Source organism: Cynara cardunculus, assembly GCF_001531365.2.
Source record: "Cynara cardunculus var. scolymus isolate 2C chromosome LG 16, CcrdV1, whole genome shotgun sequence".
NCBI lineage: Eukaryota > Viridiplantae > Streptophyta > Magnoliopsida > Asterales > Asteraceae > Cynara > Cynara cardunculus.
Genome location: NC_037543.1, coordinates 5,300,390 through 5,322,210, shown reverse-complemented (window position 1 = coordinate 5,322,210; position 21,821 = coordinate 5,300,390). Strand labels below are relative to the sequence as shown.

The 21,821-nt window shown below is 36.2% G+C and overlaps 2 protein-coding genes and 1 pseudogene across 2 annotated transcripts; 2 read left to right on the top strand and 1 right to left on the bottom strand.

Moving 5' to 3' along the window:
• Nucleotides 1-2,636: 2,636 nt before the first annotated feature.
• Nucleotides 2,637-5,247, top strand: LOC112529633 (annotated as a pseudogene).
• A 1,001-nt stretch (nt 5,248-6,248) lies between these two features.
• On the bottom strand, nt 6,249-8,876 carry LOC112529632 (pentatricopeptide repeat-containing protein At1g56690, mitochondrial-like). Its single transcript, XM_025140975.1, has one exon. The coding sequence runs from the start codon at nt 8,874-8,876 to the stop codon at nt 6,765-6,767; it is 2,112 nt and encodes a 703-aa protein (XP_024996743.1). The 3' UTR covers nt 6,249-6,764.
• Nucleotides 8,877-15,096: 6,220 nt separating this feature from the next.
• Nucleotides 15,097-20,681, top strand: LOC112529327 (G-type lectin S-receptor-like serine/threonine-protein kinase CES101). Its single transcript, XM_025140551.1, has 7 exons — nt 15,097-16,261; nt 17,975-18,082; nt 18,163-18,365; nt 18,449-18,659; nt 18,741-18,978; nt 19,081-19,231; nt 20,226-20,681. The coding sequence occupies exons 1-7, from the start codon at nt 15,097-15,099 to the stop codon at nt 20,532-20,534; spliced, it is 2,385 nt and encodes a 794-aa protein (XP_024996319.1). The 3' UTR covers nt 20,535-20,681.
• Nucleotides 20,682-21,821: the final 1,140 nt, after the last annotated feature.

The following is a 21,821-nucleotide window of genomic DNA, read 5'->3' as shown; positions in this document are numbered from 1 at the left end:
AATCGTTGTCTCCTTCGAATCTCTTTTCCGGTGAAATCGTTGTCTCCTTCGAATCTCTTTTCCGGTCGTCGCTCCTCCATTCGGTATAGAGAAAGAGTATGCACAGGCGAAGGAAGAAGCAGGAAGCCGGCGATGAGAAACCAGAGGACTTGCCGGCGATGAGAGGGGAGAGACGGATGCGATGAGAGGGTTAAAAGGGTAATATGTCAAATAAGTCAAGAGGGAGTAACTTATCAAAAACAATTTATTACCGGTTTGGCACCGGTATAAGCAGTTTTTTTTTTTCACATCCAAACACTCAAAATAACTTATCGACGGTTGTGAACTGAAATAAGTTGATAAGCACCTTAAATATGCTTTCCCAAACACCCCCTTAGAGTGTCTCTGGACACAAAATAGAAGGGCGTTGGATGGATTTCAGCAAAGGTTGTACGGCCACTTAATTATTCAGAGGGTTAAATTGGGCTATTTGGTGCTAATGAATAAGTGGTCTAAAAGATCAAGGCTCTTTCATGATATAGTATAAAATGAAATATAATTGTTTGGTAATCGTATACAATGAAATTAGGGCTATTAATGGTTAAGCAAGATTCATGATACAAAATCATTCAAAGAGTTTTAAAACTATTAAGGAACAGATTTTTTTTTTGTCAAACAAGATTCACTTCTTAACGGTTCAGAGGTTGCCTTTTAATGGAACTATTAAGAGGTAAACAAACAAGATTCACATCTTAATAGAACTATTAATTGGTCCAATGTCAAAACCGATCACGAGATTGTCGGGTAAATATATCGTAACCGGTTGTCATTTCTCTAAACTTTTTACTAAAAATTAAAAAAAAAATTATTAATCTTTTTACAAAGAAAGGATCAAATAAATAATATTTATTTGATTATAAATACAAGCATTTTTCCAAAAACATACAAATTGTTTTAGGACGAAGGGATTTGATAAACGATTTGATAAACAGTGTCTAGAATAAGAGCTCTGTCATAATTAAGATGTTCTTTCTGTAATAAATTATGTCTAAAAACTTGTTTACCACATATTAGAAGTTAAGCTCTGACTCATATTTAATTACCATTATAGCCCTTAGGTCCCGTTTAGTTTGAAGGAACGAAATGAATTTAGGGGGATTTGCATTTCAAATCTCATTTCAATCTCATGTTTGGCTTGTTGAATTGTCCGGATTTGAAATTTAATTGAAATCCTTCAAACATAGGATTTTGAAATCTTTAAGGAGTGTTCGGGATTTCATAGGATTGTATGCAATAAGGTTTTTTGGAAATGTTAAAAACATTTGTTTTGTAATAATCGATTAATAAAAATGTAATTCAATTATTTTAATAACTTTTTATATAAATCATTTATAAATAATGAAATTCAATTTCATTTCAAATCCTACAAATTAAACACACCAATGATTTCAAATCCATTACGCTCCAAATCCAAATGCCTCCATAAAATTCAAATCACTCAAAAACAATCCTACAAACCAAACAGACCGTAGAATGATGATTCGTTATATAGAAAATAGATTGCATCCTATTTAAACAAGCCTATTTAGAAAATAAGAAATTGTAAAAACAATATATCATTAATTTTTTACTTATGTTTTAATTATAAACTATCGAAGATTTATAGCTTATATATTTAATACTCTCCCGTCGCAAAATAAAAACGGAAGCTTGTTGCGTTTTCTTTCCCAATAGTTAAATTGAAATTAATTGAAAATTATGCACTGCTGTTGAGTTGTCGGACTTATCCTCTTAAGGGATTCGTGGAATTTTTGTCTACAATAAGAATGCACACAATTTTAGAAATGTATAATTATTACACTTTTAAGTAACAAAAGACAGTTTTATCCTTAACTATAGAGAAAATTTTCCTCATTTGCATAATTAAGGTTAGAATAGGAAGGTAAATATTTACTTTTAAAAATCAACACTTATTTTAAGACAAACTAAAATAGTAATATAGACACTGGAGTAATAGAAAACTATGTTAAAAAATAAAAAATAAAAAGGAAATTTGATATTTGTTTTTTGTGTTCAAGTTTGAAGTCAGGTTACTTTTAAGTTGAACTGAACCAAATAAATAAAAGTAGTATCAGTTAAAAACAAAAACCCATTGATATCAATTTACTTAGTGATCGTTTACCAAACACTTACCGGGTATTTGGCTTACCAACAAGAGTCACCACTCTTACGTACCTTGTCAGGTAATATTCTATTCACCAAAATAAATTGTTGGTAAACGTCTTTTATCCGATAAACACTTATCGAGTAATAGTCTTTTCGTTCACTTACCGGATAAGATTCTCCTCTATAACTCTTACAAGATAAGATTTTCGATCCTTATCATACTCACACGGTAAGATAAGCTACACCAATAAGCTCTTGACGAACTACCCTCAAAGTACACATGACAATCACATTGACCACAACTTAACCATCGTAGTGGCATGAATCTTGCTCTTTTCATGCCTCTTCATTATTGTCGACTTCATCACATGATTATCACAGTGTAGTTAATAACGCGTCAAATCGAATTACAAGTGAACATGTTACCGACTACCGATGAAGGTACCATAAAAACTCGTTGACCAAAGGGTAACATTCGACTATGGTTGCTGATGGGCAAGAGTTGGAAATTAACTTCTTGGCTGAGTGATGACATCCCTGATTTGGGTGCTTTTACTTTGAGCTGGGAACCCGAAGGAGAAAACTCTCAGAAATTAATGATTCAACAACGAGGAAAGCCTTACTGGACGAGTGGAGATTTGATTAATCAAACAACTGAGTTCCCGCTGCAATGGAGTAATAGAGATGTAGGTAATCAAACATTTGAGTTCCTGGATGTAAACAGTCCAATCAGCCTATACCAGTACAATCTCAGTTATGTATACAATAATGAAGAAAGATACTTCAGTTTTCATAGCTTCAATGGTGGTCATCCCATGTGGATTTTAACTCCACAAGGGCAATTTGTAAACGGTGGTGATAGCTATATAAATTGGAGCCCAAATTTCTGTTATGGGTATGATTCTGGTAATGGGTGTGTGGCAGGTTCAAATTTACCTCAGTGTAGGAGTGAGAATGATAGATTTGATCTAAGGAACGGAGATTTTGCTCTAGATATAAAAAACTCCTATGATTTCAACTCGAGCCTAAGTATCAGTGATTGTATGGTGAGGTGTTGGAATGATTGCAGTTGCCTGGGGTTTATAACAAGTAACATCAACAATGGAACTGGTTGTGCTATATGGACCGGAACCAAATCAACTGATAGCTTTTCAATCAATATTCAAGGGACTTCTTTGTCGAAGTACGTGCTTGTTTCTTCAAGCCCGAGTAAAGGCAAGGAATCGTGATCAAATCAATGGTTTGTGGGTTAATTATTACTTTATAGTTTTAATCTTGCATACAGATGTTGTCAAGATTTGGGCACCCATCATCGCTGGCATTTTTGTACTTCTCTTTGGCTTCGGTATATGGTGGTATCTTAACAAGAGAAAGCTTAGACAAGAAGGTATGACACTTGATATTGACACTAATCTCATCTACTTGCATAGTTTATAGCTATTTTCATTTCAAAGTCATGAATTCAATTGTCGAGGAGAGACAAAAGAGAGATGATGAGTAATTTCTTGAGCTGATGGCTTCAGAAAGCTTCAAGGATGCAAGTAATCTTGAAAGCAATGGCAGAAAAGGAAGTGAATTGATGGTGTTCAGCTTTGCTTCTATAGTAGTTGCCACAGATGACTTTGCAAGTCAAAATAAGCTTGGAGAGGGTGGTTTCGGACCTGTTTATAAGGTATTTGTTATCATGATATGGCTGAATTTTTTAGACTTGTTAATAGCTTTTCTCTCTACAAACTAACAAAACGAGATATTATGTGTTTATGAGAAAAGGGGAAGCTTAATGATGAACGAGAAATTGCAATTAAAAGGCTTTCAAGAACATCAGGACAAGGGCTTGAGGAATTCAAGAACGAACTCATACTTATTGCCAAACTTCAACATACAAATCTTGTCCAGGTTATAGGTTGTTGTATTCATGGTGAGGAAAAGATGTTAATTTATGAGTACATGCCTAACAAGAGTTTGGATTTCTTTATCTTTGTTAAGAAAAACTAACAAGCTAAAAGTCTACAACTATTTCAATTTCTGAGCAAATCTGTTTTATCTGATTTGCAAAAATATTGAATAGATGAAACCAGGAAGGAACTCCTAGACTGGCAAAAACGATGGAACATCATTGAAGGAGTTGCTCAAGGCTTGCTTTACCTACATAAATACTCAAGAATGCGAGTTATCCATAGAGATCTCAAAGCATGTAATGTTTTGTTAGATGAAAGTATGAACGCCAAGATTTCTGATTTCGGTATGGCAAAAATCTTCAAACAAAACGAGACTGAAGCAATGACCAAGAGGGTGGTCGGAACATAGTAAGACCATTCTTTCTCGTTCTAAATGTACTTCTAAATCTACATCATACGGTCCAATGAAAAATTTCAACACTATTCTTATTGGAATGCCCTTTGAAAACTGCATCTCTTACGTTAATTGGAAAAAAATGATGTTACACACTTGCACTTATTTCCCTATTATCACTCACAAATAAATTGATGCTATCGATATAGGTTTCTCCACTTTTCTTGCCTTCAGTCTGAGTAATATTTGGTTCTTAAAGCATCGGCTCTAATTCATATATGTTACAAAGTGGTTACATGTCTCCGGAGTATGCAATGGAAGGGATTTTCTCAGTGAAGTCAGATGTCTTCAGCTTTGGAGTCTTAACCCTAGAAATCATCAGTGGAAGAAGAAATACCAGCTTCTCTTATCTTGACAAGACAGTCAATCTAATCGGATATGTAAGTCTAGTAGAAATCTATTTTTCCAGAGTCCACTTAATTCATTTGAAATGGTTTTCAGGCATGGGAGCTATGGCAAAAAGGGGATGCACTAGAATTCGAGGACTCAACACTAGCAAATACTTGTGTAGTAGCCCAATTGTTGAGGACTATTCACGTGGCACTTCTTTGTGTACAAGAAAACGCAGTGGACAGACCAGTGATGTCGGATGTGATCTCTATGCTTATCAATGACACTATGTTGTTACCGACCCCAAAACGGCCAGCATTCTTCATTGGCGCAAGTGCATCAAAGTCGACTTTAGTTGAAAAACAGTTAGACGACCGCTCCATAAACAAGAGGACCATTACAGAAATGGTGGCTCGGTAGTATATCATAGCAGCTATTGGCGAACTGCAATATCAACAAAATCCGTACTATTTAGCATTGGTGGTGAATGATGTTTGTGATTGTTCTATTTTTTTAGGTCTAGCTTTTCGTGAATTTGAAAGATTTTGAAATGAATGGACGCCTTCCTCACTGATTCTAAGAGACTTCTACGAATTTATTCAGTGCATCCCACATTCATCTAAAAGTTTGTCTAGGTGTATGAACAAAACTCCTACTTTATGTGTGAAATAACATAGAGAGAAAGCAGTGTAAAAACTCGATCACAGCAATGCATATGACCAAAATTCTCAAATCAAAGTCGGAATTACCTGGAATATATGAAGGAATCCAATAAGAAGCTTCTGCTAGCATGTTGCAACTTGATTGGAGATTAAAGGTTCACACGGCAGAGGAAATAACACTTGGAGGGTCTTATAAACATGCAGCGGGGTTAAAACTCAAAATCTCTTGCAAATGGGTTTCTTAATGATTTTCCAAGTAGCTCGGGCCGGCAGCAAGAAACAGCAAAACAACAGTTGTTGCATACCTGTAAAAGGGACACGATCAGATAAGGGATGAGAAAGGGCGGTCAGCACAAACAGGGAAGGGCCAAAGCCGAAGAACAGATCCATGACTCACACCGAACATCTTATTAAACACGTCATTTATATATATATATATATATATATATATAATCTTTAATGAGATTTTAATTAAATCCTTTGATTCCTTGAACAGCAGCAGGAACTCAAACACACCTCTGACGTTTAATCTTAAGAGAAAAATAAACAGAAACTCTTTTAGGAAAACAACAAAAGGATTCTCTCATTCTCTCTCTCTTTTCCATCTCTGAATCAATCTTCCAAACCACCATCAATAAATACAGATGGGAAAAACTCATACTATTCTGTCCAAAACATGAAGGATTGCCATTTTCCACATGGTAATACAACCATATAACTTGATAACCCTTTCTCCCAACAAAAAAAAAAACACCTGCACTTTGACTTTTCATACAAAAATCTATTCTCATTCAATTTCAAGTTTTAAGTTTCAATTTCTACTTGGTGAGGAAACCTGCAGATCTAGAGGAAAGAGATTGTTGGTTGGCACAGAAATATGTGATTATGTTGAAGCTGTTTTGAAGACTCTTGCGGCAAATGTTCCAAAGGTATTATCCTCTCAAACCCGTATATTTATCTATGGTCTACGATCCATAGGGTTAGTTTAGTTTTTCACTCTCTCGGTTTCCTCGTTCTAGTCGTGCAGGCCATTGTTCTCTGCCAAGTAAAAGAAGCTAGAGAAGACATGCCAAATAAGTTGTATACTTCTGTAAGGTAAGATGCCATATTTGGTTCCTTATAGGCCTGGTTAGATTGAAAATTGAATTTCAAAATCCACCTCACTGCTGCTTCTCGAGAGAAATTGTGTTTCTGGGATTGTCCTTTGTGATTCATAAATTTATGGACATAAGCCTAAAATTTAGATGGACATAAAGGACAAGTCCTGCAAGGGGATCACCAATAATCCCCACATGAACACAAGCCATCCTTAAAATGATGGAATCTATTTGCATCTCTCAAAATGATCTCCCTACTCATCACCTGTGATATCAACTTAAAAGCAGAATGGCAATCTCCACAAACCCGAAGATTTTTCATTATCCGAATTGCCATCTTTTCTGGCACCTTCAAAAGTCCATATGCCACTGCCAGTTTCTCACTATGGTACCCCAAACTATGCACCTTCTCCTCTTCATCTACATCATGCAGCACAAAGCTTCCATCCGGATTGTAACCAGCTTCTCTCAGTAACCCCCCTAAATATTCCAACATCCCCATAATCAATGAATGCTCGGGATGGGGCCTACTTTCGCCCCCGCTAAACATATGCATTTCATTCTCGATAACTATCCAACTACACCCAGGTGATTTCTTTACGTTATGTGATCTCATGGTTTTCCGCACGTCTGCAACTGCAGCCCATCTACCCTTTGAAGCATATATGTTTGATAGCAAGATATATGACCCAGAGTTATTGGGCTCCAAGTTTACAAGTTTCTTAGCTGCAACTTCGGCCATTTCGAGGTTCAAGTGGGTTCGACAAGCACCCATTAACGAACCCCAGATGATAGCATCTGCCTCCATTGGCATCTTATTTATTAAATTCATTGCTTCCTCTAACCGACCGGCTCGGCCAAGCAGATCCACCATGCAAGCATAGTGTTCGGTTTTCGGCTCAACCAAATACTTTGATTTCATGGACTCAAATATTTCAAGCCCCTCATCAATCTTCCCGGCGTAGCTACAAGCAGAAAGAACTCCTATGAAAGTGACATCATCTGCAGCAATGCCGACAGAACACAATTTGTGGAAAATTTCCAAGGCTTCTTCTCCTAAGCCATGTTGTGCATAACCTGTAATGATGGAATTCCACATAACAGTATCCTTGGTGGGAGATCGATCAAATACGCTCTTAGCCTTAATAAGATCACCACATTTTACGTACATTGTGATTAGTACTGAACCAACATACACATCGGTATCAAACAATGCCTTGACCAACTGAGCGTGAATTTGTCTACCGTGATCAAGACTGGCCAGGCTGGAACAAACCGAAAGGACACTGATTAAAGAAGGGAAATTTGGTCGAACTCCTTCAGTTTGCATCAAGGAAAATAATCTTAGAGCTTCTAATTCAAAGCCTTTTCTTTCATAAATTTTTATCATTGCACTCCATGATCCATCATTTTTCTCACTCGTCTGATCGAATATCATTCTTGCTTTACTTACCTCGCCCATTTGGCCCAACCCCAGTATCATGGCATTACATGAAACCACGGACTTGTACGGCATGGCATTGAAAAGTTCCATAGCCTCCTGCATCCTTCCGCACTGTGTGTAGCCCATTAGCATCGCAGTCCATGACACCTCGTTTTTCTTGGGCATTACCTCAAAGAGTTTCCGAGCAACATCAACACAGTCGTTCTGGACATAACCTGAAATCATGGTCGTCCAAGAAATCACATTCTTATCAGGCATTTCATCGAACAGTCGGCGTGCTTCAGACAAACGACCATTCTGACAATACCCACCAACCATACTAGTCCAAGCAACCACATCTTTCACTGGCATGATGTCAAAAAGTCCACGAGCCTTGTCAATTTGATTTTCTTGGATAAGCCCACCCAACATCACAGTCCATGACACAACATTCCTTTCAGGCATCTGCCAAAAAAGTGATTCGGCCTCAGAAACCAAACCTTCTTCTACATAACCTCTAATCATTGCAGTCCAAGAAACAACATTTCTATCAGGCATTCGGTCAAACACATATCGGGCTTCATTTACCATCCTATTCTTCACATACCCAGAAATCAAACCGTTCCAAGAAACGGTGCTTCTTTCAGGCATTTGATCGAACAGATTCCGTGCTTCAGTAGGTTGGTTGTTTTGGAAATAACAAGCAACAATTGAGTTCCATGAAACGATGTTCTTTTCCCGTAAACGATCAAATACTTCACGAGCATTGTCGATTTGACCAAGGCGGCCATACCTTGCAATCTGACAATTAGCTGAAATTGCAACATGTGAACAGTACGTTCGGCAGTGACTCAACACGAAGTGCATTTAAATTATTCTAGTATAGCTTCTTTTTGTAAACTATAGCAGATCACTTGAAGGAACCAAAGAGCAAGGCTGCCATGAACGTAAACACAACTAGCTCTTCAAAATGTTCCTTTTTCAATGTCTCGCAATTCATAGCTGCTGTCTTCGTATCCTTATATAAGGAATTATACGAGTCATCACCAGTCAAGAAATGGGCCTTGGTAAGGCTGAAATGAAGAAATCAATCTCAATTTGTGGAAACAAACAAAATCAAAGTTAAGAAATTCTCAAGCAAACAATCTGCAGATTAATTTATAAATTTTCAAAACGAAATATTCTGAAATTCCAAATCTGAGAAGAGAGGGGAAGAGCGACCAGCCATTTCAAGGAATCAAATGGCTATGAACCCAATTACAACCATGTATCAAGTTCTATCGGAATTTTTAGAAATCTTTTATTACATTCATTTCCCGTTGTAGAAGTTTGACTCTTAATTAATGGTTCTAAAATCCGCCGAATGATTTTGCATCTAAAGCCTTCATTAACTATTTCAATATCTCAATCTCAATGCAAACAATTATATTTCATTTTACATTATATTATAAGAGGATTTTAATCATTCTAATCACTTAATTATTTTGGACCAAACTATTCAGCAATTACAAAATAGTCCATTAAATTACACTTTTGGTTTTATGGTTCTCATCCACTATCAACTATAGTTTCTAATCTATTTTATAATATTGATGGTAACTGTCTCTGTTTAGATGAAATACTGAATGAAAAATTGACCGTTGAGATACGTCAGATCTAAATGAAAGAAATTCACCATTTAAAAACACTCAGATATGTTTGAAAAAAATGAATGCAACCCAATTCAAAGAACTTCAACTACATCAGTTATAAACACAAATTAAATCAATGGTTTGGATTGATAAAGAGATATAAAACGGTGAAATGGAAGCAAGTCACAGAAATGGCTTGACGTATACATCCATGTTGTTTCTAGTTGTTGCTTATCAAAATTTCAAAACTTGAACGAGTCTTGTAAAGTGACGTAATTCGTTGATAAGCATAAATTGAGATAGAGAAAGAGGAGCAAAAAAAAAAAAAGGCAATGCGTAAAATTAGATATAGAGATAGTCATAGTCGATGTACCTGGTTTGATTTCCTGGGAGTCTGATGAAATCAAAGAAAATAAGGTCGGAATATTGAATATGAAGCGGGAAGTTTTTCAAGTGAAGTTGCCGAAGAAGAGAGTCTGGACATAAATTACCACAAACGACGTAATTTGAAAAAAAAGAAAAAAACGAGAGACGCTGAAATAGATTCATAAGGTATCACTTTTGTTTCTCTCTTAATAGTTTCATTAAGAGACAATCTCTAAGTCATCAAGAGGTGGATCTTGTTTGACAAAAAAAATTGTCTCTTAATGGTTCTAAAACCCTATGAATGATTTTGTATCATGGATCTCCCTTAACCATTAAGAGCCCTAATTTCATTGTACATACTTAACAAACAATTATATTTCATTTACACTATATCATGAGAGTCTCTTAATCATTTTGACTACTTAATCATTCTGATCACTTAATCATTCTGTATCAAACCATTCAGCAATTGTCAAACAGCCCCTAAATGACTCTAAATTCTAGCCGAAGAAAGACGGGCGGATGGGTGTTAACCGGTCGGGTTCTAGATTGCGCGTTGTCATCAAACGTCGTAACCGATTGTCAAGTAAAAATTATTGTAACAAGTCACATAACCGGTTGCCATTTTTCTAAACTTTTTGTTTATGCATTTGAATATTATAACTTTTACTTATTATAAAAGAAACAACTTTTTATTTTATACAACTATTTCCAAGAAAAAGATCAAATAAATAGTTATTTATTTATTTGATCATAAATACAAAGCCTAGTCGTTTCAACCGAACCCTCTATTGGTTGGTCCAACCCCTTACATGACCGACCCCACGAGCGGACCTATTAAGCTCCAAGGAGGGTCCTTATTCAATTTATTGTGTAAACATCAATCAAAAAAACAAAAAATCTCTCGAAATCAACCAAAATACTTAAAAAATCTCTTAGATTATGGGTCCGTCGCTAACCGACCCGATCAATTACCCCATACCCTGGACCAGCTTCGATTAATTGGAACCGGTCACATGGACCCCATTATAATTGCCCGTCTCGATAGAGTGGGTCTGCCGCTGACTTCGAAAGGTATTTCAATACTAGTGAAGATATGGAAAATCAATCTCCAACCACGTATTTCTTCAAAATTCGTTGACGAAAGAGTAATATAGTCGATATTGGGTGCTGATTCGATTCAAATTCAATCTATTTTGAATTGTTGAAGTATGATTACTCTCATCATCTTCACAATTCTAATCATCAATTGTTTTCCAGCCAACTGTGTTTCAACCATCAAAGTTGGGGATCAACTGAATGACACTTCTCAGCTTGTTTCCCCTGGGAAGATCTTCACGTTAGGATTCTTCACCATTCCTGCCACAAACAACACTTATTTAGGAATTTGGTACACCAACGTTCGTCGATCTCGGAAAGTATGGGTAGCCAATCCATCCATACCCATCAACATATCAAGTTATGGCATCCTCATGATCGATCCCGACAATGGGATACTGATCATCACAACTGGAGGAACAACCCTTGTAAATATCTCCGATAATGAATCCGGTCATGGGCAAAATTTAACCGCAACTCTGGAAGACACAGGTAATTTCCAGCTGAAGAACAAAACTGACAACCGGATCTTGTGGCAGAGTTTTGATCATCCAACCAACGTACTTTTACCAAACATGAAAGTGGGCTTGGACCTTAGAACGGGCAAAAGCTGGAATTTAACTTCTTGGTAAAGGTAATTAAAGGAGCGTAATTTAATCAATGATTTGTGGGTCAATTGTTATTCGTTGTACTGCTTAATTTGAACCTTCATACAGATATAACGCTCATTTGGGCACCCATCATTGTGGGCATTTTTCTATTAAATTGATTTTTTTATTAGTAAAAAACAATTTTTATTGTGGTAATTTGGATTTTCTTTTAAATGTTCAATTTGATATCTTAATTAAAAAAAAAGGAGATTTGAAATAAAAAATAGATTTTATTGCATTAATTTTTGAAAAAAAAACGAATTTTAGTTATTTTTCTATAATTATTTTGTAAGTTGGTTCCCCAAAATAGGAATCAGATGCAAGTTAGTTCCCCAAAATGACGATTTTGAAAGTTGGTTCGCCAAAATAAGAATTAAATGAAAGTTGGTTCCATTTTGGTGCAATTTTCCCAAACAATAAACCCAGTATGCGCTTACCGAGTAACAGTTATCACCCTCACTTACTGAGTAAGAGTCTCCATCTTTATGATTGCTCTTACCGGATAAGATTGTCAACCTTTGCCATATTTATCAAATGATAGGTGAGACTATAAAAGGCTGGTGCATGATTTAGGCAGACAGCAACAGGCCGTTGGTGAGTCCATGACTGAGGCTGTAAGGCATAAGTAGCAACATGGGTCAAGGGATGGAAGTCGGGAACGAGATTCGTAATACGACCAAGATGTTGAGATCTTCGGTTCTAAGTGAGTCCATGTTGAAGGTGGGCCTTGCCAACTGGACGAACCCGAACCGCTAGCTAATGCACACAAGATCATCATCCATTGCAAAGATGGCAGATATTAAACACCAAGAGCCTTTTTGATAACAAATATAAGGAAATGGTCTCGCTACGATAGTAAAAATTTGGGTAAAATGCGCGAAATAACAATCTGCTTATACAAATTTTCTTATTATATCATTCTACTTTCAGTTTTTCTTATTACAACAATTTACTTTTAAAATATTTTTAATAGAGTATCGTACTTTCAAAAATTTATCCGTTATAGCATTGGTTAACCTTTTAAATTAAATTTATCCATTATATCAGGTTTCTTTGCCACATCATCGTCTACGTAGGCTGTCCACATGTATGATAGTGTTGACATGACATTTCTTATTATAGCAATGTATTTTCATAATTACTTTATTATAACATCACCACAATTTCTATTACAACATTGTACTTTTAATTTTAATATTTTTATCATTTAAATCTTGTAAATTTAATCAAATATGTTTAGTAAAAATTATAATATCAGAAATTAAACATGTTTACGAAAGATCACTATTTCACAAATAAAAGTATTCCTAACAAAATCATTCGTTCATCGAGTTCATTGTAAATTTCATGACTTACTTTATAATGTCAAAAACTAAATAGGTGAAACATGTTTATAAAAAGTAGCTTGCTATTTCACACATTTTATCCTAAAATTTTATCAATTTTGAACAAAGCAATATTAATTGAACTACAAATTTGAAGTTACTCACCAGATTAATCATTCCTACATTTCTTATTCTAATTTGCATATGAATGACTTTCTCCATGAGCACATCATATTTTGGTTGAAGCATTTCATCTAACATCACATATTAACACCTCATATCATAAATCAAACCGTAATGACGGTTTATAAAATTTTCAAATCAAGCGGTTTGACATCAGGTGTCTAAACCGATCAAACCAGATCACAAAAATGCGGTCTGGTCTGACCGGTGTAGACGGTTTGGTCATTTAATGGACTTTAAATATTAAACTTAAAAAAACATATGTAATTTAGAATTTTAGATTAAATTTCTATTTTAACAAAATAAAACATCTAAACAAATAAATGTAATAATTAAGCAGCTCTTGAGTCCAAAATCCAAGCAATCAAAAGTCCAAATAAATAAATATATAATACATATTAGAAAACAAACAAAGTTACAACTCCACTGTAAGTATTAAGTAACAAAATCCACTACGATTTATTTGGATTTGATTATGTCAGATGTTAGGCTTTATGTTGGGCTTAAGAATATATATTTTGGACATAGCCCATAAGTTAAAAAAAATTAGCTTGCTAATACTATAAATAAATAAATATATATATTTGGCGGTCGGTTTGGTCCAAACCGCCCAAAAAAGATTTCAGACTGCAGACCGGACCGGACATGACCGCCCGGTTTTGCTACTTTCCAGACCAGACTAAACCGTCAGACCACTCAAACCGCCAAAAACGATCCAGTTTGACTTGGTTCGGTCGGTTTGAACAGTCCAACAGTTTCTTTGAACACCCTTAATATTCATCTCTTCAAACTCTTTCTGACGGCTATTGCAAACACCTACCCAACTCCGGCGACTGTAAATCAACCCTTTAATCTCTGGCAACAACCTCTCTTCTTCACCTCTCTCTAGTCTCCATCAAGATCCGTTACCAACTCTCTCCAAGTGGTCTTTGATGGCGGGAGATGGAGGGTCATCAACCCTTTAATTTATGTTGTAAAAACTAATGACACTTAATTTTAATTTATCTATACTATATTATAAAGCATTTAATAAAAACTCTTAAATAACATTTTTTTATGCATGAAATACTGTTTATTAAAGATTATAAATAAATTGTACGTAAATACAACTTATTAAAGTTTCATGTTTGAATTTATGTAACTAACTGTAAATAAACATAGTCAAATATAAGATAAACATTTCATTTTAAATATAAAAAATCTAAAATATAATTAGGWTATTCGTTAAGTTCTAACATAATACTTAATTATTATTAATAATATAAAATTTATATTATTAAATTAAAAAAAAAATTATTCATTATTAAATCTAAATTAAAAAAAAATTATTCGTTATTAAATCTAAATTAAATCATAATAAAAAAAATTAAATTAAAAAATTACAAAAAAAATAAAAACTTTTAAATAGTTAATTTGGTAGTAATATTGATATAATTTTTTTCGAAATTTTATGATATCTTCATAATTTTATTTTATTAATTAATAAAAAACATAACATCCAAGGATGGTGGCGGGTTGGCCGGCCAGAGACGTCGGCGTAATCAACCGGGTAGCGCGGTGGTCAACCGCTGCTCCGATCAATAGAGGTGGCAAAATAGGATTGCTCTTTGCTTTTGCATCAGCTGCACCAACCACCGGAAAGCTTAGCACGGTGGTCAAGCGCTGACGATGGATGACAGGTGGCCGGATGGGGTTGCGTGCCGTTTCTAACAACGTATTTTTCTAAAACTCCTTGACCAAAGAGAAATAGTCGATGTTGGCTGCTGCTGATGGATATATAATGAATCCATCAAAGTCTCAAATCCAGATTCAATATGTTTTGGATTGTTGAAATATGATTTATCTCATCATCTTTACAATTCTATGTACCAATCTAATCATCAACTGTTTTCCGGCCACCGGTGTTTCAACGATCAACATCGGAGACCAACTTAACCGCACTTCTCAGCTTGTTTCCCCCGGTAGGAACTTCACGTTAGGATTCTTCCCCATTACCGACACAAACAACACTTATTTAGGTATTTGGTACACCAACGATAATCAATCCAGGAAAGTATGGGTAGCCAACCCATCCATACCCATCACATCAAGTTCCAGCGTCCTCATGATCGATCCCGGCACTTCGAAATTGATCATCGCCACCGGAGGAACAACCCTTGTAAATATCTCTAATAATGAATCCGGTCGTGGGTCTAATTTAACTGCAACCCTTGAAGACACAGGAAATTTCCATCTGAAGGATGAAACTGACAACCGGATTCTGTGGCAGAGTTTTGATCATCCAACCAACGTACTCTTACCAGATATGAAACTCGGGTCAGACCTTAGAACGGGCCAGAGTTGGAACTTAACTTCTTGGATGAGCAATGAAAAGCCTGATTTGGGTGCTTTTATGTTGAGCTGGGAACCTGATGGAGAGAAGTCTCAGAGATTAATGATCCGGCGGCGAGGACAACCATATTGGACTAGTGGAGATCTGGATAATCAAACATTTGAGTTCATGAGTGTAAACAATCCATTCAGCCAATTCCAATACAATCTCAGTTACGTATACAATGATGAAGAGAGATACTTCAGTTTTCATGGCATCAATGGTGTTCAGCCCATGTGGATTTTGACTCCACAAGGCCAAATTATAGATGGTGATAGCTCTGCAACTTGGGTCCCTGAATTCTGTTACGGGTATGATTCTGGTAATGGGTGTGTGGCAGATTCTAATTTGCCTCAGTGTAGGAACGAGGATGATATGTTTAGTCACCTCAATGGCGATTTTACTCCTGGCATGACAAACAGTTCGGTCGATGATAATCCAGACTTAATCAATAGCGATTGCATGGTAAGGTGCTGGAATGATTGCAGTTGTTTGGGGTTTACCACAAGTAGCAATGAAACTGGTTGTGTGATATGGACGGGAGCAAAGTCAGTCAATAACTTTTCAGTCAATCCGCAAGGGAATTCTGTGCAGAAGTATGTGCTAATTTCTCCAAATCCGAGTAAAGGTATAATAAGTTGGATTGATTCATTGATTTGTGGGTTAATTTGTTCTGTATCTCTATTGCTATAATCTTGCATAGTGTCTGGGTGTCACTTTTCTTACCGGTAAGCATGGCAAGAATCGAGAATCTTACCCAGCAAGTAAGAGGCATAGCAAGTAGGGATGCTCAAATTGACCAACCCGGTCAAGCCAACACGAAAACCCCCAACCCAAAACAACCTGATGTCTAATTGAGCTGTAAAATCTTGAAAGCGTAGGTGTTAGGTTGGAATTGGGTTATGGTCATTTGAATCCAACTCAATCCAATGAACCCGATATCATTTTATTTCTTGGATTTAATGTGATTGTCAAATCCCTATTAATATGTGCATTAGACAATTGGCAAAAGATCGTGTAAGAAGGAGGGTTAGGGTGAGAAGCGTAAGAATGGATCTAGACCCTTGGTCACCTTTAATCTCAAATCTACCCATGGATCACTCTTGATATGGGGATTGATCTGGTGCATCTCGGTGCATCTCATCCTAATATGCATCCAAGGTCGGAGATCCCTTCTTACGCTTCTCACCGGAACCCAACTCCTAGACAATCACATCATCACATACCCTCTTCATATACACATATTTTCAATATCTTCTTCATCTCTATCTGACTCCTTTGTATATATGTTCTAAAAATGTGAACATATATATATGCAAATTGAGAAAAGTAGTTCAATGTGATATATTTAAGATTTAAGGAACATGAATAAGTTGTACAAAAATGAGGATGACAAAGGAATTATGAGTAGAGTTTACAACGTATTGAAGGTTAGGAGAATATTTTGATGTACCAAAGTATCAACCTGACCAACTCATACGGTTTGGGTTGGGTTGGGTTGAGATTTTTTCTCAAACTGCAAACATTGGGTTGGGTTGTTCAAATGCCTTCAACCCAATCAACTCTACCCATGAGCACCCATAATAGCAAGGACTAAACACTTACCTGCTTACCGGTAAAATTTAACATTATTATTTACTTATATGGTAAGATTTTAGTCCACTAAAACGACATCGTATGCAACAATTTACCCGGTAAGCGCTTACCGTGGTAGGAGCCGTCGCACTCACTACTAGGTAAGACTCATGGTCTTTGTCTCGCTCTTACCGGTAAGATTCTTGGCCCTTATCATATTCATCCAGTGAGGCAATGTAACTTGGTAAAAGCTTACCCAGGTAAGTGTTTAGTAAACGGCCCCTAAGAATCTTAACCTAAGAGGCCGTTTACCTAATGCTTACCAAGTCACATTACCTTCTCGGATGAATATGGCAAGACCAGGAATCTTACCCGGTAAGAGCGAAGACAAAGATTGAGAGTCTTACCCGGTAAGAGCGAAAGCAATGACCAGGAGTCTTACCCGATAAGTAAGGGCGACGACTCTTACCACGGTCAGCACGTACCGGGTAAATTGTTGCATGCGATGCCGTTTTGATAGGCTAAAATCTTCTCCGATAAGTAAGTGATAGGGTTGAATTTTACTGGTAATCATTTGGGTAAACTGCCCTTTACTTACCCGTAAGTGCTTACTGGGTAAAAGATGTTTACCACAAACCATTTTGATGGCCGATAATGTTACCCAATGAGGTGATGACTCTTGCCAACAAGCGTCTGGTAAACGGATCCTGACTCTAAGTTTGTGTTTCATATATAGACTTGGTCTTACATTAGACACTATACACAGGAAACGCTAAGAACAGGATTTGGGCATCCATTTTTGCCGCCATTTTTCTAGCTTTGTTCTGCATCGGGCTGTTGCGGTATCTTAAGAAGCGAAAGGTTAGACGAGAAGGTATGACACTTGATACAGACAATGATTTGGTCAAGTAATGTAGTCTTATTACACCTTCGAAGTTATGATTTTGATTGTAGAGGAGAGGAGACAAAAGAGAGAGGACGAATATTTCCTTGAGCTTATGGCTTCAGACGGCTTCAATGATGAAACTGTTCTCCAAAGCAATGGCAGAAAAGGAAGTGAGCTGATTGTGTTCAGCTTTGCTTCTATAGCAGCTGCCACGACCGACTTCGCAAGTGAAAATAAGCTCGGAGAGGGTGGTTTCGGACCTGTTTATAAGGTATTTTTATCTTACATGAGCTGTGTTTTTAGAACTGCTATCGCAATCTGACAAAACGCGATATTATGTGCTTACGAGAAAAGGGGATACTTCGAGATAAACGAGAAGTTGCAATTAAACGGCTTTCGAGAACATCAGGACAAGGGCTTGTGGAATTCAAGAACGAGCTCATACTTATCGCCAAACTTCAACATACGAATCTTGTCCGGGTTCTTGGTTGTTGTATTCATGGAGAAGACAAGATGTTAGTTTACGAGTATATGCCGAACAAGAGCTTGGATTTCTTTATCTTTGGTAAGAGAATTATCGAACCAAAAGTCGATAACGAGTTCAATTTTTCTGTACACGCCTGAGCTGCTGAACTTATTTGAACAGACGAAACGAGGAAGGCGCTGTTAGACTGGCCGAAACGTTGGAACATCATCGAAGGAATTGCTCAAGGCATGCTTTATCTACATAAATACTCGAGAATGCGAGTTATACATAGAGATCTCAAAGCTAGTAACGTTTTGTTAGACGAAAGTATGAACCCCAAGATCGCTGATTTCGGTATGGCAAGAATCTTCAAACAAAATGAGACCGAAGCTATGACTAGGAGGGTCGTTGGAACGTAGTAAGAACGCTCGATCTCTTCTAGATTTACGATTTGTTGATCTACTTTTTTAAGTAATGTTTGGTTCGTAAATATTGGGTCTAATTCAAATATATTGCAAAGTGGTTACATGTCTCCGGAGTATGCAATGGAAGGGACTTTCTCGGTGAAGTCGGATGTCTTCAGCTTTGGCGTCTTAACCTTAGAAATCGTGAGCGGAAGAAGAAACACGAGCTTCTCTTATCTTGACAAGACGGTCAATCTAATCGGATACGTAAGTCTAGTAGAATTCATTTATTAAACAAGAATTCATTAGGGGTGTACGCTGGTTGGGTTGGGTTGGGTTGGGTTGGGTTGGGTTGGGCGGTTTACAACATTTTTACAACTCAACCTAATTATGGCGGTTTGGAAAAATCTCAACCCAACCCAATCAATTCAAAAGTATAACCCAACCTAACCCAGAGGGTTCGCATAAATTTGACGAATGAAATAATTCATAAAACTTAAGTTTATATATCATACTATAAAGCGTCCTATCTAAAAAATTTACAATAGGTTTATAGGACGTTTTTGGACGTTTCGACAAGTGTTTTAGAATGATCTTTAAATAAAATGTCGTATTAGTTATTTTGTTGAAATATTTTAAGAAGTGTCCCGTAAACTCATCTATTTATAGGACACTTATGTTCATATGACAATTTTTCAAGTGTCGTATAAAATAACTAATACAACACTTTATTTTAAAAGCGTCATAGAATTTGTTAAGACGCCCAAAATCATCCTATAAACATATTGTAACTCTTTTAGATAAGACATTTTTCTTGTTTCGTCCTATAAAGGATCATATTAGGACGCTTAGACATTCTAGGCATTCTATGAGATCTAATGTTGTTGTAGCGAAATGTTATAACTAAGCATTTTCTTTAATCGTGAATCTCTTTTGGTAACGTATACGTTTAGATAAAATGAAATACAAACATTACATCAATAAAAATTATATAAAAATATACATTATTAATATATATACACACATAATAAACATATATATTTCTAAAAATTATATATTAGCGACGGGTTGAGCTAGGCCCAACCCAATTTCAACCCTCCTAATTTGGCGGGTTAGATTTAATTGAGTTGTTAACGAATTGGGTTGGGCTGATTTCGCAGGTTGACAGTTTTTTGTACACCCCTAATCCCCTAGAATTCATTTGACCTAAAAGTCAGTGTTACCTCTTCATGAATAGTTGAAGACATTGAAATGGTTTCAGGCATGGGAGCTATGGCAACAAGGGGATGCACTAGATTTCGAGGACCCAACACTAGCAAATACTTGTGTAGTACCCCAATTGTTGAGGACTATTCATGTGGCACTTCTCTGTGTACAAGAAAACGCAACGGACAGACCGGTGATGTCGGACGTGATCTCTATGCTTATCAACGACACTATGTCGCTACCGACCCCAAAACGGCCAGCATTCTTCATTGGCACAGGTGCATCAAGGTCGACTTCTACGAAAAGGATGTCCGATGATCACTCTGTGAACAATATAACCATTACAGAAATGGAAGCTAGATAGTATATTCCAGTTTGAATATATCATTAAAATTCGTTTTCAGTGTAGCTGTTTAGCATTTGCGGTGGATGCTGTTTGTGATTGTTAGGTCCTAAGCGATAGTCAAAGACACTGTATCAACCAATAAGATTATCTATCGATGGTTACATCGTCAATAATACCCTCTGATCTTGGTTCTTGGATACACGTCGAAAATAAAAAATAAAAACAAATCAGGCTTCATGTCTGGTGAATGGTGAATTCAAGAGCTGTATAATCAAACATTACACCAAAAATCAAAATTGATCCAAGAATTCCATGAGAGTGAACATGGGTAATATGTAAACCAACACATTACTTTAATCGAATAAATGAAAGATGTGGTTATAACTTTTAAAATGAGGTAACAAGCATCGCACCACGTGGACGTGACCCACAACAGGAACCGGAATCAGTAAAGGAGCACTACCAAGCAGTCCACTTATCCTTTTAGGCTAATTTCGGCAAATCACCATGTGCATGTTGTCTTATAGACATATGCCTCTTAGCCGAGTATATGGCACTATAAGTGCACGGTACTCCATAAACACCAAATGGGAGCAACTCATCTAATGAGAGAAAAATTTGAATGGCAAAATGTAAAAAGAAAATTCTTAAGAGACTAAAGGGTCGTTTACCAAACGATTATTCAGGTAAATGCTTACCAAATCACATTACCTTACCGAATGAATATGGTAAGGATCAAGAATCTTACTAGGTAGGTAAGAGGAAGACAAGGACAGAAAGTCTTACCCTGTAAGTAAGGGCGACGACTCTTACTATGGTAAGCACTTACTGGGTAAATTGTTGCATATAATGTCGTTTTGGTGGACTAAAGTCTTACCCGGTAAGTAAATGTTAGTGTTAAATTTTACTAGTAAGCGCGAACCGGGTAAGTGTTTGGTAAACGACCCTAAATCTACATGTTGGTAAATAGTACAAGAGCTAAATTTGTACTTTGTTAAGGCATTGTTTGGCAAAAATAAGTTAGCTTATTTTCTAGATACTTGTTTAGATGCACATAAGCTAGTTTATTGAAACACTACTTTGAATAGCTTTTTGGTAGCTTATTATTACTTTTTTCAATTATCCATTAATATTAATTATTATTTATTACTATTAATTATAAATAAATATTAATAAATTAACTCACATTAATAATATTACTATATTAATAAATATAAATTGAAAATTAGTTAATATTGTTTATAACTAGAATAGAAGTCGCGCAATACAGCGAGATACATTTCGATTTTAATGTTTTATTTTATT

Coding starts and splice junctions, on each gene's coding strand:
- LOC112529632 (XM_025140975.1), bottom strand. CDS start 8,876: ATGCACTTCGTGTTGAGTCACTGCCGAACGTACTGTTCACATGTTGCA.
- LOC112529327 (XM_025140551.1), top strand. CDS start 15,097: ATGATTTATCTCATCATCTTTACAATTCTATGTACCAATCTAATCATC. Junction 18,979..19,080: donor AGGAGGGTCGTTGGAACGTA/GTAAGAACGCTC, acceptor TATATTGCAAAG/TGGTTACATGTCTCCGGAGT. Junction 19,232..20,225: donor CGGTCAATCTAATCGGATAC/GTAAGTCTAGTA, acceptor AAATGGTTTCAG/GCATGGGAGCTATGGCAACA.